This window comes from Tilletiopsis washingtonensis (assembly GCF_003144115.1).
Source record: "Tilletiopsis washingtonensis strain MCA 4186 unplaced genomic scaffold FA09scaffold_11, whole genome shotgun sequence".
Lineage (NCBI taxonomy): Eukaryota > Fungi > Basidiomycota > Exobasidiomycetes > Entylomatales > Tilletiopsis > Tilletiopsis washingtonensis.
The window spans coordinates 517,241-528,724 of record NW_020312008.1 but is presented as its reverse complement, the minus strand read 5'-3'; the positions used below and the strand labels follow the sequence as shown (position 1 = coordinate 528,724).

Sequence of the window (11,484 nt, the reverse complement as noted above, 5' to 3'; positions counted from 1 at the left end):
TCCTCCTCCTCCTCCTCCTCCTCCTCCTCCTCCTCCTCCTCCTCGTCGTCCGACTATTTCCTCGGCATTGCGCTCCTCACGCTCGCGCTGCTGCTCTCCTCGTTCATGGGGCTGTACCAAGAGAGCACGTTTGGCATGTACGGCTCGCAGCACTGGCGCGAGGCCCTCTTCTACTCGCACGCCCTCTCGCTGCCCCTCTTTCTCGCCTCGCTGCCGCAGCTGCGCGCCGAGTGGCGCGCGGCGCTGCACACGCCGCAAATGTGGCTCGGCTGGGGAGCGCCGGCGCCTGGCGTGGCGACGCCGGGCGGACAGCTCGACTTGCGCGCCGTCGCGTTCGGCTCGACAATATCGCAGCGCAGCGGCGGAGGCGTCGGCAGCGGCGTGCTGCTGCCCTCGCTCCTCGCACCCCTCGCGCTCAACGTCGCCACGCAGCTGCTCTGCATCAACGGCGTCAATCGCCTCACGGCGCGCGTCAGCAGTCTCACCGTGACGCTCGTGCTCGTGGTGCGCAAGGCCGCCTCGCTCGCCATCTCCCTGCTTCTCGTGGGCGGCGCCAGCGCCCGCGGCGCAAACACACGCCAGCTGGCCGCGGGCGCCGCGGCCGTGCTGCTGGGCACCGTCGGCTATACGCTCGGTGCGGGAAAGGGAGGAGGCGACAAGGAAGACGGCAAGCGCGAGAAGGAGAAGAAGGAGCAGTAGCAATGCGCCGCACGTTGAAAGCGCTGGACCCGAGCATCCCTTATACAATCCAAAAGACAGACCCCGCGCTAATGTCACACCTCCATCCTGCCCCGCATCGCACACTTCACGCCGCGTGAGGAGAAGGAAAAAAGCGGGGGAAGGGGAATCATTGGAAGCTACCGCAACCCGTACAGAGAGGGGGAGCGAGTCGCCCGTGTGTGTGGGGGGGGAGAAAGGGTGCCTCATTCGAGGCGTCAGATTGAAAGGGAAAGCAGCGGAATGCCACGAGGGCAAGGAGTGGGTGAAGAGTGCCAAGAAGGGACGATGAGCCGCAGGCCGGCCTCGCACATTGTCTCGGCTTCGTGCGAGACGATGAGCCGCAAGCGGGCCTCGCACATGTCTCTTAGTACTCCTCGGCCTCGAGCTCGTCGCCCTCGGCGGCCGTGTCCATGCCGACCTCCTCGTAGTCCTGCGAGTGGTGTACAGTCAGTCCTCGGCTCTGCCAGTGCTGCACGTCTAACCACTCACCTTCTCCAGCGCGGCGAGGTCCTCGCGCGCCTCGCTGAACTCGCCCTCCTCCATGCCCTCGCCGACGTACCAGTGCACAAAGGCGCGCTTCGAGTAGAGGAGGTCAAACTTGCGGTCCAGGCGGCTCCACGCCGCCGCAATGGCCGTCGTGTTGGCGAGCATGCAGAGCGAGCGCGACACCTTGGCCAGGTCGCCGCCGGGCACCAGGCTCGGCGGCTCGTTGCAGATGCCAATCTTGAAGCCCGTGGGGCACCAGTCGACAAACTGAATCGTGCGCTTCGTCTTGATCGCCGCCACGGCCGTGTTGACGTCCTTGGGCACGACGTCGCCGCGGTACAGCAGGCAGCACGCCATGAACTTGCCGTCGCGCGGGTCGCACTTGACCATCTGGTTGCCCTTCTCGAAGCTCGAGAACGTCATTTCCGCCACGCTGTTCTGCTCGTGGAAGGCCTTCTCGGCGCTGATGATGGGCGCGTACGTCGCCAGCGGGAAGTGGATGCGCGGGAAGGGCACGAGGTTCGTCTGGAACTCGTTGAGGTCGACGTTGAGCGAGCCGTCGAAGCGCAGCGAGGCCGTGATGCTGGACACGACCTGCGCGATGAGGCGGTTGAGGTTCGAGTAGCCGGGCGACGCAATGCCCAGGTTGCGCTTGCAGATGTCGTAGATGGCCTCGTTGTCGACCATGAAGGAGCAGTCCGAGTTCTCGAGCGTCGTGTGCGTCGTGAGGACGCTGTTGTACGGCTCGACGACGCTGCTGCTCATCATCGGCGCCGGGTAGACGCTGAACTCGAGCTTGGCCTTCTTGCCGTAGTCCTGCGCCAGGCGCTCAAGGAGCAGCGAGCCGAAGCCCGAGCCGGTGCCGCCGCCGAACGAGTGGAAGACGAAGAAGCCCTGCAGGCCGCTGCACGCGTCGGCGAGCTTGCGCACGCGGTCCAGCGTCTGGTCGATGAGCTCCTTGCCGACGGTGTAGTGGCCGCGCGCGTAGTTGTTCGCCGCATCCTCCTTGCCCGTGACGAGCGTCTCGGGGTGGAAGAGGCTGCGGTACGTGCCGTTGCGCACCTCGTCGACGACGTTGGGCTCGAGGTCGACGTAGATGGAGCGCGGCACGTACTGCGGAGGGTGTCAGTGCGCAGAAGGGTGCCGCCACGCAGCCGGGTGACGGGATGCAGGGCGCGCAGAGGCATGCCACCATGCAGCCGCGCAGAGAGGTGGCAAGGCCAGAGAGGTGTCTGCCACGCGAGACCATCGCGGTGCACGCCACGCGCGGCACCTCGAGGTGGCATGCCGCGCTGCGGACGTCGCAGCTGCATCTATCTCGCTCTCATCTCTGCCGCACGTCTCCCCAACCCCCACACACCGCACCATCCCTCCCACGCGCTCGCCCACGCCCCACGCGCGCACGCACCTTGCCGCTGCCCGTCTCGCTGAAGAAGGTGCTGAAGCCGTCGTCGTTCTCCGACGGCGAGCCCTCGGTGACGCGGCCGTCGGGCGTGAGGCCGTGCTCGTTGAGGTAGAGCTGCGTGTCACACAGGGTTTGCATCAGCGCTGCCACTGCCTTGCGCTCTCTACACGCGCAGCCTCACCTCCCAGCAGGCATTGCCGATCTGGATGCCGGCCTGGCCGACGTGCAGCGAGAGCACTTCACGCATGGTGTGTGTGTGTGTGAGGGTGGGCGAAGAGGAGGGTGAGAGGAAGGACGGGAAGAGGAAGCTCAGGAGTGACGTAGAGCTGGAGGTGAGGGTTGAGAGGCAGAGGCGGCGCGCGCCGCGACGTGCGCTTGTGCGTTGAGACGCGCGCCGGCGACGGCGACGACGAGCAGCACTGGCAGCAGCAGCGGCGTGGCGGGCGCGCCTGCGCTGTGGCCTCTCGCGCCCGCACGCCGCCTGCCAGCGCGCGGCCGTGCGTGTTGGTGCGCGGCGCGGCGCGCGGTGCGCGTTGCAGGCTGCCTGCCCTTGTCCTCACGTGCGCGCTCTCCTGGCCGGCCCCTGGGGGCGCGACTCCGCACTTGCCATCCGGGGGCTGTGCGATCGCCGAGCTGGCGCGCACGGCCTCGGCCTCCACAGCGCAGCACAGCTTCTCCCCACACTCCACCACCACATCGCATTCACTCCAACAAGTCATGGACGGCGGCCTGCTGCAGGCCATCCAGGCCGGCAAGGGCCTCAAGAGTGCGTTGCCCTTCTGCCCACCCCCCACTTCTTACTCCTCGCTCACCCTTGCTCCCCTGCGCGCAGAGGTCGGGCAGATCAACGACCGCTCCGCGCCGCCCGTCGCCGGCGCCGTCGTCGGCGAGGCGCCCTCGGGCGGCGGCACACGAGCAGGCGCTGGGCCCGCGCGTGCGCCGCCGGTGCCCGGAGGTGCGCCGCCGCCGCCAGCCGCCGCTGCGCCGCCCGCGGCAGGTCTCGGCGGCATCTTTGCCGGCGGCATGCCCAAGCTGAAGCCGGCCGGCTCGAGCGCGCCGCCGCCGCCGCGAAGCTGTGAGTCGGGACGCGTGTGTGACAGGCGGGGCAGAGAGAGAGCAGACGCCCGTGCGCCGGGTAGGCTGGATGAAGCATCTGCGCGGACTCCCGTGTCATGCGTGCTGCGTGCGGATGCATCGACAGCCCGCGCTGTTCGGCCGCAGCCTCTCGTTCCTCTTTGCCGGCCTTCATGCCAGCGAGGCCAGTCTTGCCTCGCGTCACCCCCCACCACTGACGCGCATTCCGCCAGCGGCTCCTCCGCCGCCGCGCGCAGCAGCTCCCCCGCGGCCCGTGCCTCCGCCCGCGGGTGCGCCGTCGCTGCCCTCGCGCGCTCCGCCTCGACCCGTGAGTTGGGCTGGCCAGAGACTGGCTGGACGCATGCGCGTGCTGACATTCCTTCTAGGGAGGTGCACCGCCGCCGCCTCCGCCGCCAGCGCCGCCAGCAGGGGTTCGTGCTGTGAGTCTGCTTGCGGCGCGTGTGCGCTGCAGCTGCTCATCTCTCCTCGCAGCCGACTGGTGCACCGCCGCCGCCGCCGCCGCCGCCGCCGCCTGCACCGCCAGCTGGAGGTCGCGCTGTGAGTCAAAGCGCGCCTCTCCGCGCATCACCGCTGCTCACGCTTTGCCCAGCCGAGCGGCGCACCTCCGCCGCCGCCGCCTCCGCCGGCCCCACCCGCAGGCGGGCGCCCGGTGAGTTGCGCCTCGCGTCGTCGTGTGCACATCGCGCAACAGGCAGCTCACACGGGCGTCCTTTCTCAGGCGCCCTCTCTGCCCTCGCGCGGCGCACCCGCGGCTCCTCCACCGCCGCCGCCGCCGCCACCAGCAGGTGGGCGCGCCGCGCCTTCCCTCCCCTCGCGTGCACCGCCCGCGCCCGCAGGCGCACCCAGCCGGCCGCCGCCGCCGCCAGTAGGTGGAGCAGCGGGCGGCGCTCCGCCGCCCCCTCCGCCTCCACCACCTCCGCCGCCGCCGGCAGGAGCACCGGCACCTCCGCCTGCGCCGCCAGCACCGCCAGCGCCGCCAGCGACGGGCGCTGCGCCGGGTCGTGCGCCGCCCGCACGTCCTGCGCCGCCCCTCGCCGCCGCTCCTTCGCGCGCTCCGCCGCCGCCGACTGCCGCTGCGCCGTCTCGCATGCCGCCGCCGCCAGGTGAGTCGAGTTCGCACCTGCCCTCTCGCACTTCACACTTGCTGCTTGGCTCACACTTCTCACACCAGGCCGTCCAGCTCCGCCGGCGGCTCCCTCGCCCGCGCTGCCTTCGCGCGCGCCGCCGCCGCCGGCCACAGCCGCACGACCCTCGCTGCCGCCTCCCTCTCGTCCCTCCGCCGCCGCTCCTCCGCCGCCGCCTTCGCGTCCCTCGCCGGCCGCGCGCACCGCTCCTCCGCCGGCGCCGCCGCCGCGCGCAACTGCCGCTGTGATGGCGCCTGCCACGCCGCCGGCGCCGCCAAGAGCAGCGGCAGCGCCGTCTCGCGCGCCTGCTGCACCGCCGCCGCCGCCGCCGCCTTCTCGCGCGCCCGTCGCGCCTCCCGCGGCGGCAGCGTCGCCCGCGCGTGCGCCGCCGCCGCCCGCGGCTCGCGCTCCCGCCGCCCCGCCGGCGCCCGCTGCCCGCGCACCCGCGGCGCCGCCCGCTCGTGCGCCCGCTGCGCCTCCCGCTCGTTCGGCGCCTGCTCGACGTGAGTCCCTCTCCCTCCCCCCCCCCCCCCCCCCCCCCCCCCCCCCCTCCCCCCCCCCCCCCCCCCCCCCTCCGGGGCGGCATCCTTACCTCGCCCGTGCTGGCGGCTGACAAACGAAACCCCGCACAGCGCCTTCACCACCCGCCATCTCGGGCAGCCACACGTTCCCCACGTCGCGCCTCTTTCCGCCGCCGCGCGCCTTCGACGGCGCACTGCGCCGCACGTATCCCTCGGGCGCCAGCCGCGGGAGCCAGTTCGACTTCGCTGCCGTGCTGCAGTGAGAGGGGAGGCGGTCTCGCTATGATCTTGTGGAGTCGGGAGAGGTGAGATGGAGACGCGGGGGTATCAATTACATTCTCGAATGCTGCTTCCTGCTAGGCCAGCTGCTGCCCGGGGGAGTCGTGAAGGGAGAAAAAAAGAAGGGGGCAAGAGGCCTCACTTCAGCGCCAGCTCAGCCAGGAGCGGCGCGGCGCGGCGGGAGCCGTGCCAGTCTCGACGTCGTGCGGCTCTGCGTCTGGCTCTTGCGTGGAAGAAGACTCGGCGCCACTGCTGCTCCTCAATCGTCGCAGCCGAGCCGAGAGTGCCGCATAGTCGAGTGCGCGCGGCAGCAGCGTCCAGGCGCTCGATTGAGGCTGTTGTTCTTCCTCCTCTTGCGCTTGTGCCTCCTCCTCCTCCTCTTCGACCAGCGCCGACTCTTCTGCATCCTGCACCACCACGACTGGCAGTGGTTCCTGCGTGCCCTGCTCTCGCATCTCCTCTGCACGCGCCAACGCCGCTCCACGCGCCGCCTCGACATGCAGCGCGTCGCCCTCGCTGAGCGTACGACGCGGCCGTCTGCGCCATGCCTCTGCGTCCTCGGCCGCCTCTTCGGCCGCGGCGGCCGCGGCGCGCTCCGCGAGCAGATGCTGCAGCGTCTCGGGCGGCGGATGGATGTGGAAGCCGGGCGACGAGGGCGAGATGCCGATGCTGAGCCCGCGCTGCAGGAGCATCGAGTAGAGCGTGCGGCGTTGCGAGGTAAGCGATTCGCGAGGCTTGGCGCGCGACTGCTCGACGTCGAAGTGCACCGAGGTGTGGAGCGGCGAGTCGGGCAGCACGAGGCCGAGGCCTGCAATGCCCAGTGAGGCGCTGCGCGAGTGTCTCCGCGCACGGGGAGAGCCAAGACGACTGGTCGTCGGGCTCGTTGGCGGCGTGATGTCCTCCGAGGCCGCCGAAACTGGCGGCAGATGCGGCCCAGCGATGCCCGCGGCGTTGGCGCCCAGCAGCGCAGTCGTCTCGGTGGCGTCTGCGCCGGCAGGCGAGAGCATGGACGTCTCGGGCGACGCAGTGACTTCGGTGTCGGCGCCGTCGGCGGCGGCCGGCGCGGCGTGCGAATGCAGACTGACGAGCCAGACGCCAGAGAGCAGAATGATGGTGCCGAGCACGACGAGGAGGATGGAGAGCGCGCTGAGCGAGCCGAGCTGGTCAAAGTACACCAGGCCTGCCCGAAGTGTGAGCGTGGCGGGCTGTGCGTGTGCAGAGTGACCACTCACCGAGCACGATGGACGACGTGTTGTAGAAGCAAAAGGCCAGCGGACAGATGAGCGTCGGGTCCGCGAGCGTGAGGGCCTTGTTGAGGTACCAGAGCTGAGCAGGGTGTCGGTCAGCGGTCCATGGACTTTGGCTTCCCCCTGCATCCCCTCACCTGCAGCACGGCAGCACTGAGCATGATGCCCAGAAGCATCCAGCTCTGCCAGCGGTTGAACTGATTGTCGCCGCCAAACGTGAGCTCGAGCAGCTCGACGCCGCTCTTGGCAAGCAGCAGACACATGCCCGAAAGCGTGCCGCTGGCGCCGCCATATGCCACGCTGAGGCCCAGGCGCGTGCGCCGCACCGCAGGGTCGGCCATGAAGGCGGCGAGTGCCGCGGCCGAAGGCTCGCTCGAGGCGGGCCGGCGACGCGGCGAGCGCGAGAGCGCACCGTAGTCGGCCTTGCTCCGCGCGGGAGAGAGCAGCGGTGCGGCCTCCGCCGCGGCATCGAGCTCGCGCCGCGCCTGCGCATCGATGATGGCGAGAACGGGTGTAGCGACGCCGCTGGTGCTCTCGGACACCTCGGCCACGGGCGCCAGCGACGGTGCTGACCAGCGCCGCTGCAGCAGACGCCGGGAAGAGTCACTGCTGCTGCCGCGCCGTCGCCGCCGGCGTTTGCCGGGTCCGTCGCCGAGGCGCTGCAAGCGCGCATGCAGCGACCATTCGGCGAGGTGTGCCTTTTGCCGCACGTCAGCGAGGCATATAACGCTGGCAACGCCGCGACTCACCACGATGAGCACGCCGAGGAACGCCAGCAGCCAGATGCTGGCGAATGCGATGAACGCCGGCCGCGCATAGAGCGCCAGCAGCTCGTCGAGCGAGTGCGGCGACTCGGGCACGACGCCAAAGTACGCGATCAGCACGGCGCCGACGGCGATTAGCACGGTGCCTGCGGAGTGGTGTGAGTACAGCGAGATGCATCCAGACAGGCGGTAGTTCGGGCCGAAGTGCGGCGCCTGCTGCATAGTATCGGGCGGTGCGGCCTCGCCCACGCGCCCATGCATGCTGTTGCTCGTTCGCGGCAGCGCCCGCCTTGGGTGTGCCTCCAACGGTCCTCGTCTCTGCGGCATCACCGCTCGCTCTTCCGCCTCTCGAATTCGCAACCTCCCACGCCCACTCACCGCCCACGACCCTCCAGCTGACGAGATCGTCGAGCAGAAAGCGCGCCAGGAGCGCGTTGAAGAGCAGGCTGACGGCGCCGAGCGGCGCCAGCAGGACGATGGGCAGTGCGCCAATCTGGAACACGCTGCCGCCGATGTTGGCGAGCAGAAAGATGCCGAAGCCGACGAGCCAGAGTGGCCGGCGCGTCGAGCTGCGCTGAGCCTCGGGCGCCAGCGCCGCGTTCTGCAGGTGCGACTTGCGCTGCAGCGTGAGGCCGAGAGACTGGACGAAGGAGGAGAGCAGGCCCAGCACGATGGCGACGGGCACGGAGATGGGCGAGCCGGCGGACGAGGAGCTCATGGCTGCCCCGTTGAGAGTAAGCGGGCCGCGTGTGCGGAGGACGTGGAAGGGAAGAGAGCGGGAGCGGGTGCAGAGCATCACGAGACGTCTCCTTTCGGCGCGCCACAGCACGCGCGCCTGCAGCGCACGAGCCTCCACGCGCCGCGGCCGCGAAGCCACCGCCTCGCCAACCGCCGACAGCGCCGCGAGCTCGCCTCCTTCTGGTCCCTACCATCGCTCGTCTTCGCGAGCTTCACACCTGCCACCGCCTGCACCTTCGCTCAGTGTCGCTATGATCCAGGCGCAGGACCTGTTGCGAAACTATGAGGCGCCTGGCCTCTCTCTGCGTGATCGCACTGCTTGCGCCCGAGCATGCCACTCAGCCGCCTGCAAGCTCATACGAACGCCATTTGCTCAAGGACACTGCGCTATCACACCTGCACGCACCTCCCTCTCCGCACTCGCACAGCAGCAGCCGTAAAGCAGACTCGTCTATTCCTCCGCACCAGTGTTCTACACGCGGTAGCGCCGCGTGCTGCCCTTCTCGAACATGCGGCGCACGAGATGCACCTGGCCGAGTGAGAGGCCGATGACCACCAGCGACTCGATGATGCTGTACCACAGCAGCTTTGATCTGGAGGAGAGAGAAAGGGCGTCAGCACGTGGGATGAGACACGGGCGTCGCTGTGGGCGGTCCGAGCAACGTCGGTGTCGAGGCTTTACGGCGCAGAGGCTCTTCTGCACATGCCAGCGCATGCGAGAGCAATGTCGCGAGCCAGAGGCGTACACGCACGGCTCATCTCCGCTGCTGGGCCATCGCTGCATCCACGCCCTATCTCGCGCCATCTCTGCCGCTCCATTCAACTCACTGAGTGCTCCGAACGGTACTGAATCCACGGTTCTCCCAAACGCGGAAGTAGCGCTGCGTGCGCTGCACCTGCGTGAGCTGCCCGTCGAGCTTCTGGATGCTGTCCTCCAGCGGCGCAGAGTGCTCGGTCAGGAGCGCCGCGCCCGAAAGTGGCGCGTCGAGGCGCGGCTCGGACTCGACGGTGATGTCAAAGTCGATCTGAGGGAGGATGCGTCAGCGTATTGCAATGGCGGGGGAAAGCGTGTGCAGAGGGATACGCAGAGGGATGCGCAGAGGTGCCGTTCTGAGCGCGAGCATCTCTGCCCCTGCCTCGCTCGCAGCCCTGCCTGCTCGCGTGCTGGCGCCATGACGCATTGTCCGAGCTATTGCGCCATGCGCTCCGTGATGTTGCGACGCCATGCTGCTTTCGGCGCGTCCGGCAGCGCATCTCCCGCTCGTCCTTCGCACGACGTCAAGTCTGCTTCGCCGTCCTTCGCAGCCGGCCATCTGCCATCCAGCCGAGGTCCACACCACCGGCAGATCGCTTGCCGCTATCTCGCGATACCAGCATGTCTTGATAGTCCACTCTCGCTGCATCCACCCTCTCGGCAGCAGCAGTCCGTCTGCAGCTCTCTAGCAAGGCCGGCGTGCCTCACGGTCTGCCCTCGCTGCATCCATCCGCTTGAGCCCATCTCTCGCACCCGTGCCTCGTCCGTCCCGCCATTCATATCTCTTCAGCGCGCTCACCATCTTCTCGTTGAAGTTGCTCATGTCGTTCTCGAAGCAGAAGGCATACTCGCCGACCTCGTTGCCCGTGAAGACGACGTCGAGCTGCCGCTCCTTCTGTCCCTCAAGCACGACCTTGTCGCTCGGGCTGGCGATGTGGTAGTCAATGTCGAAGCTACCGCCGCTCTGCACGGCAAAGTAGAAGCCGACCTTCTCGCCGGCCTTGTCGACCCAGGCGTAGAAGCAGGAGCGCTCTTGCGGCGCAAGCACAGTCGTGAGCGCGGCGCCGTGGATGCAGGGCAGCAGCGCCAGGAACAGCAGCGGCAGGAGAGTCATGACGTGCAGCATCGTGGGCATGGCTGACGGCACAAGGCGTCGCCCGTTCGTGATCGGTCGTGAGAGAGGCGTGAGTGTGGATGCGGGAAGGAGGTGCGAGACGCACACGACCGCGCGAGGGGCTCGAGGTGGCTGGTGCGGCGCGGCGAGGTACGAGCGCGACGCCGCCACGTGGCGTGCGTCAGGCACGCGTCTGGCTCTCCCTGCCTCCCGACCTCCACCCCATCACCCGACTCCCAGCCACCCTCGCTTCGCCTGCACGCTTCGTAATACTCTCATAATCTCTGAATGACTCATCTATTGCTCTTCGCGCCCTTCAGAACGGCGTTCCACGATGCGAGCGCCCCCCCCCCCCTTTGGCTCGATGGAGCAGCTGACACCAGGCGCGCTACGCGTCGAGCAACACATTGGCACACTCTCGGGTGGGCGTGGCCAGCTAGCGGCCGCTCGAGCCAAGACGTCGTCGAGATGCACACGCCTCGCTGCAGCCTCTCCCTGCCGGCGACGTGCCATCTTGTCTCGCTCGACGAGCCCTCGATGCTGGCAGCCGACGGCCGCAGCCTCGGTACGTGCTCGACCGCAAAGCGACAACGACGCGGCGTGAGGAACCGGCGCCGCCAACCAGCTGCCCAGCGCTGCGACGCTGCATTCGCAAGGTCCGACCGGGCCCGATTTGCACGCATACATCCGCTGTGAGTGAGCTGGGAGTCCCACCGACGTCAAGCCGACGCCGCACGTCCAGCGTCGCTCGGAAGCGCAGAAAGGCTCTGCAGTTCACGGGCAGACCCCGGCATCGCTCGCTGCGTCGAAGCCGAGTAGCCGACTGCAGCAGAGGGGCGCAAGAGGTCCAGGCCCACCGCACCGGCACCCGGACCGGCGACCGGAAGCACTTTGAATCGTCTTCGAGCGTCAGGAGCTTATTCAGGAGCCGGCTGCCTCCTCTCGTCCTCGTGTTGCTAGAGTGCGGCGGGCGCTACCCCTGACTCGGCCATGACCCACAGGAAGGGAGGTGCGCTCCCACCCCTCACGCGCGTGGTGCGGCTTCGCCTGGTCGCTTGTTGACCTCCGCTGCTACCTCAGGGGACTCTCCTCGTTTGCTCATCCAGGATCTGAGCGCCTCACGGGTGCAGGCGAGCCGAGCAAGTCGAACTGCCGTCCTCTAGTCGCTACACGCGCAGCCGACCTGCTCGAGGAGCCGCTGGCGTGCACGTTGCCTCCAAGACCTTGGTCTACTGCT

The 11,484-nt window shown here is 68.9% G+C and overlaps 6 protein-coding genes across 6 annotated transcripts in view; 3 read left to right on the top strand and 3 right to left on the bottom strand.

Moving 5' to 3' along the window:
- Nucleotides 1–699, top strand: part of FA09DRAFT_343386 (UAA transporter) — a gene marked incomplete at its 3' end in the record, with an annotated part of 2,364 nt that extends 1,665 nt beyond the window's left edge. The window contains exon 2 of the mRNA XM_025744597.1: nt 126–699. Within this exon, the coding sequence (XP_025598262.1) occupies nt 126–699 (574 nt within the window). The remainder of the gene's footprint in view (nt 1–125) is intronic.
- Nucleotides 700–907: 208 nt separating this feature from the next.
- Nucleotides 908–2,949, bottom strand: FA09DRAFT_308530 (putative alpha tubulin). The gene is made up of 4 exons (XM_025740582.1): nt 2,793–2,949; nt 2,615–2,725; nt 1,210–2,319; nt 908–1,150 (listed from the first exon to the last, which is right to left on the bottom strand). Exons 1-4 carry the CDS (start codon nt 2,856–2,858, stop codon nt 1,085–1,087), a joined length of 1,353 nt encoding a protein of 450 aa, XP_025598261.1. The 5' UTR covers nt 2,859–2,949; the 3' UTR covers nt 908–1,084.
- Nucleotides 2,950–3,600: 651 nt separating this feature from the next.
- FA09DRAFT_34734 (hypothetical protein) lies at nt 3,601–4,575 on the top strand. Its single transcript, XM_025744802.1, has 3 exons — nt 3,601–3,686; nt 3,919–4,013; nt 4,072–4,575. The coding sequence occupies exons 1-3, from the start codon at nt 3,635–3,637 to the stop codon at nt 4,357–4,359; spliced, it is 435 nt and encodes a 144-aa protein (XP_025598260.1). The 5' UTR covers nt 3,601–3,634; the 3' UTR covers nt 4,360–4,575.
- Nucleotides 4,576–5,667: 1,092 nt separating this feature from the next.
- FA09DRAFT_330139 (hypothetical protein) lies at nt 5,668–8,399 on the bottom strand. Its single transcript, XM_025742479.1, has 5 exons — nt 8,020–8,399; nt 7,627–7,787; nt 7,015–7,575; nt 6,863–6,956; nt 5,668–6,810 (listed from the first exon to the last, which is right to left on the bottom strand). Exons 1-5 carry the CDS (start codon nt 8,357–8,359, stop codon nt 5,774–5,776), a joined length of 2,193 nt encoding a protein of 730 aa, XP_025598259.1. The 5' UTR covers nt 8,360–8,399; the 3' UTR covers nt 5,668–5,773.
- A 417-nt stretch (nt 8,400–8,816) lies between these two features.
- FA09DRAFT_330137 (hypothetical protein) lies at nt 8,817–10,334 on the bottom strand. The gene is made up of 3 exons (XM_025742478.1): nt 9,933–10,334; nt 9,208–9,404; nt 8,817–8,972 (listed from the first exon to the last, which is right to left on the bottom strand). Exons 1-3 carry the CDS (start codon nt 10,266–10,268, stop codon nt 8,852–8,854), a joined length of 654 nt encoding a protein of 217 aa, XP_025598258.1. The 5' UTR covers nt 10,269–10,334; the 3' UTR covers nt 8,817–8,851.
- A 127-nt stretch (nt 10,335–10,461) lies between these two features.
- On the top strand, nt 10,462–11,275 carry FA09DRAFT_34688 (hypothetical protein). Its single transcript, XM_025744780.1, has one exon. It carries the CDS (start codon nt 10,536–10,538, stop codon nt 10,941–10,943), a length of 408 nt encoding a protein of 135 aa, XP_025598257.1. The 5' UTR covers nt 10,462–10,535; the 3' UTR covers nt 10,944–11,275.
- Nucleotides 11,276–11,484: the final 209 nt, after the last annotated feature.

What these genes read in the sequence shown, in the direction of transcription:
- FA09DRAFT_330139 (XM_025742479.1), bottom strand. Translation starts at nt 8,359, where the DNA reads ATGAGCTCCTCGTCCGCCGGCTCGCCCATCTCCGTGCCCGTCGCCATC. An exon ending in TCCTCGGCGTGCTCATCGTG is followed by an intron (nt 7,576 to 7,626) that starts GTGAGTCGCGGC and finishes GTGCGGCAAAAG; the next exon opens with GCACACCTCGCCGAATGGTC. An exon ending in CACGTCGTCCATCGTGCTCG is followed by an intron (nt 6,811 to 6,862) that starts GTGAGTGGTCAC and finishes CACTTCGGGCAG; the next exon opens with GCCTGGTGTACTTTGACCAG.
- FA09DRAFT_330137 (XM_025742478.1), bottom strand. Translation starts at nt 10,268, where the DNA reads ATGCCCACGATGCTGCACGTCATGACTCTCCTGCCGCTGCTGTTCCTG. An exon ending in GCAACTTCAACGAGAAGATG is followed by an intron (nt 9,405 to 9,932) that starts GTGAGCGCGCTG and finishes ATCCTCCCTCAG; the next exon opens with ATCGACTTTGACATCACCGT. An exon ending in AGTACCGTTCGGAGCACTCA is followed by an intron (nt 8,973 to 9,207) that starts GTGAGTTGAATG and finishes TCTCTCCTCCAG; the next exon opens with ATCAAAGCTGCTGTGGTACA.
- FA09DRAFT_308530 (XM_025740582.1), bottom strand. Translation starts at nt 2,858, where the DNA reads ATGCGTGAAGTGCTCTCGCTGCACGTCGGCCAGGCCGGCATCCAGATC. An exon ending in GCGAGACGGGCAGCGGCAAG is followed by an intron (nt 2,320 to 2,614) that starts GTGCGTGCGCGC and finishes CACCCTCCGCAG; the next exon opens with TACGTGCCGCGCTCCATCTA. An exon ending in ACCTCGCCGCGCTGGAGAAG is followed by an intron (nt 1,151 to 1,209) that starts GTGAGTGGTTAG and finishes CACCACTCGCAG; the next exon opens with GACTACGAGGAGGTCGGCAT.
- FA09DRAFT_34688 (XM_025744780.1), top strand. Translation starts at nt 10,536, where the DNA reads ATGACTCATCTATTGCTCTTCGCGCCCTTCAGAACGGCGTTCCACGAT.
- FA09DRAFT_34734 (XM_025744802.1), top strand. Translation starts at nt 3,635, where the DNA reads ATGCCCAAGCTGAAGCCGGCCGGCTCGAGCGCGCCGCCGCCGCCGCGA. An exon ending in GCCGCCGCCGCCGCGAAGCT is followed by an intron (nt 3,687 to 3,918) that starts GTGAGTCGGGAC and finishes GCATTCCGCCAG; the next exon opens with CGGCTCCTCCGCCGCCGCGC. An exon ending in CGCGCGCTCCGCCTCGACCC is followed by an intron (nt 4,014 to 4,071) that starts GTGAGTTGGGCT and finishes CATTCCTTCTAG; the next exon opens with GGAGGTGCACCGCCGCCGCC.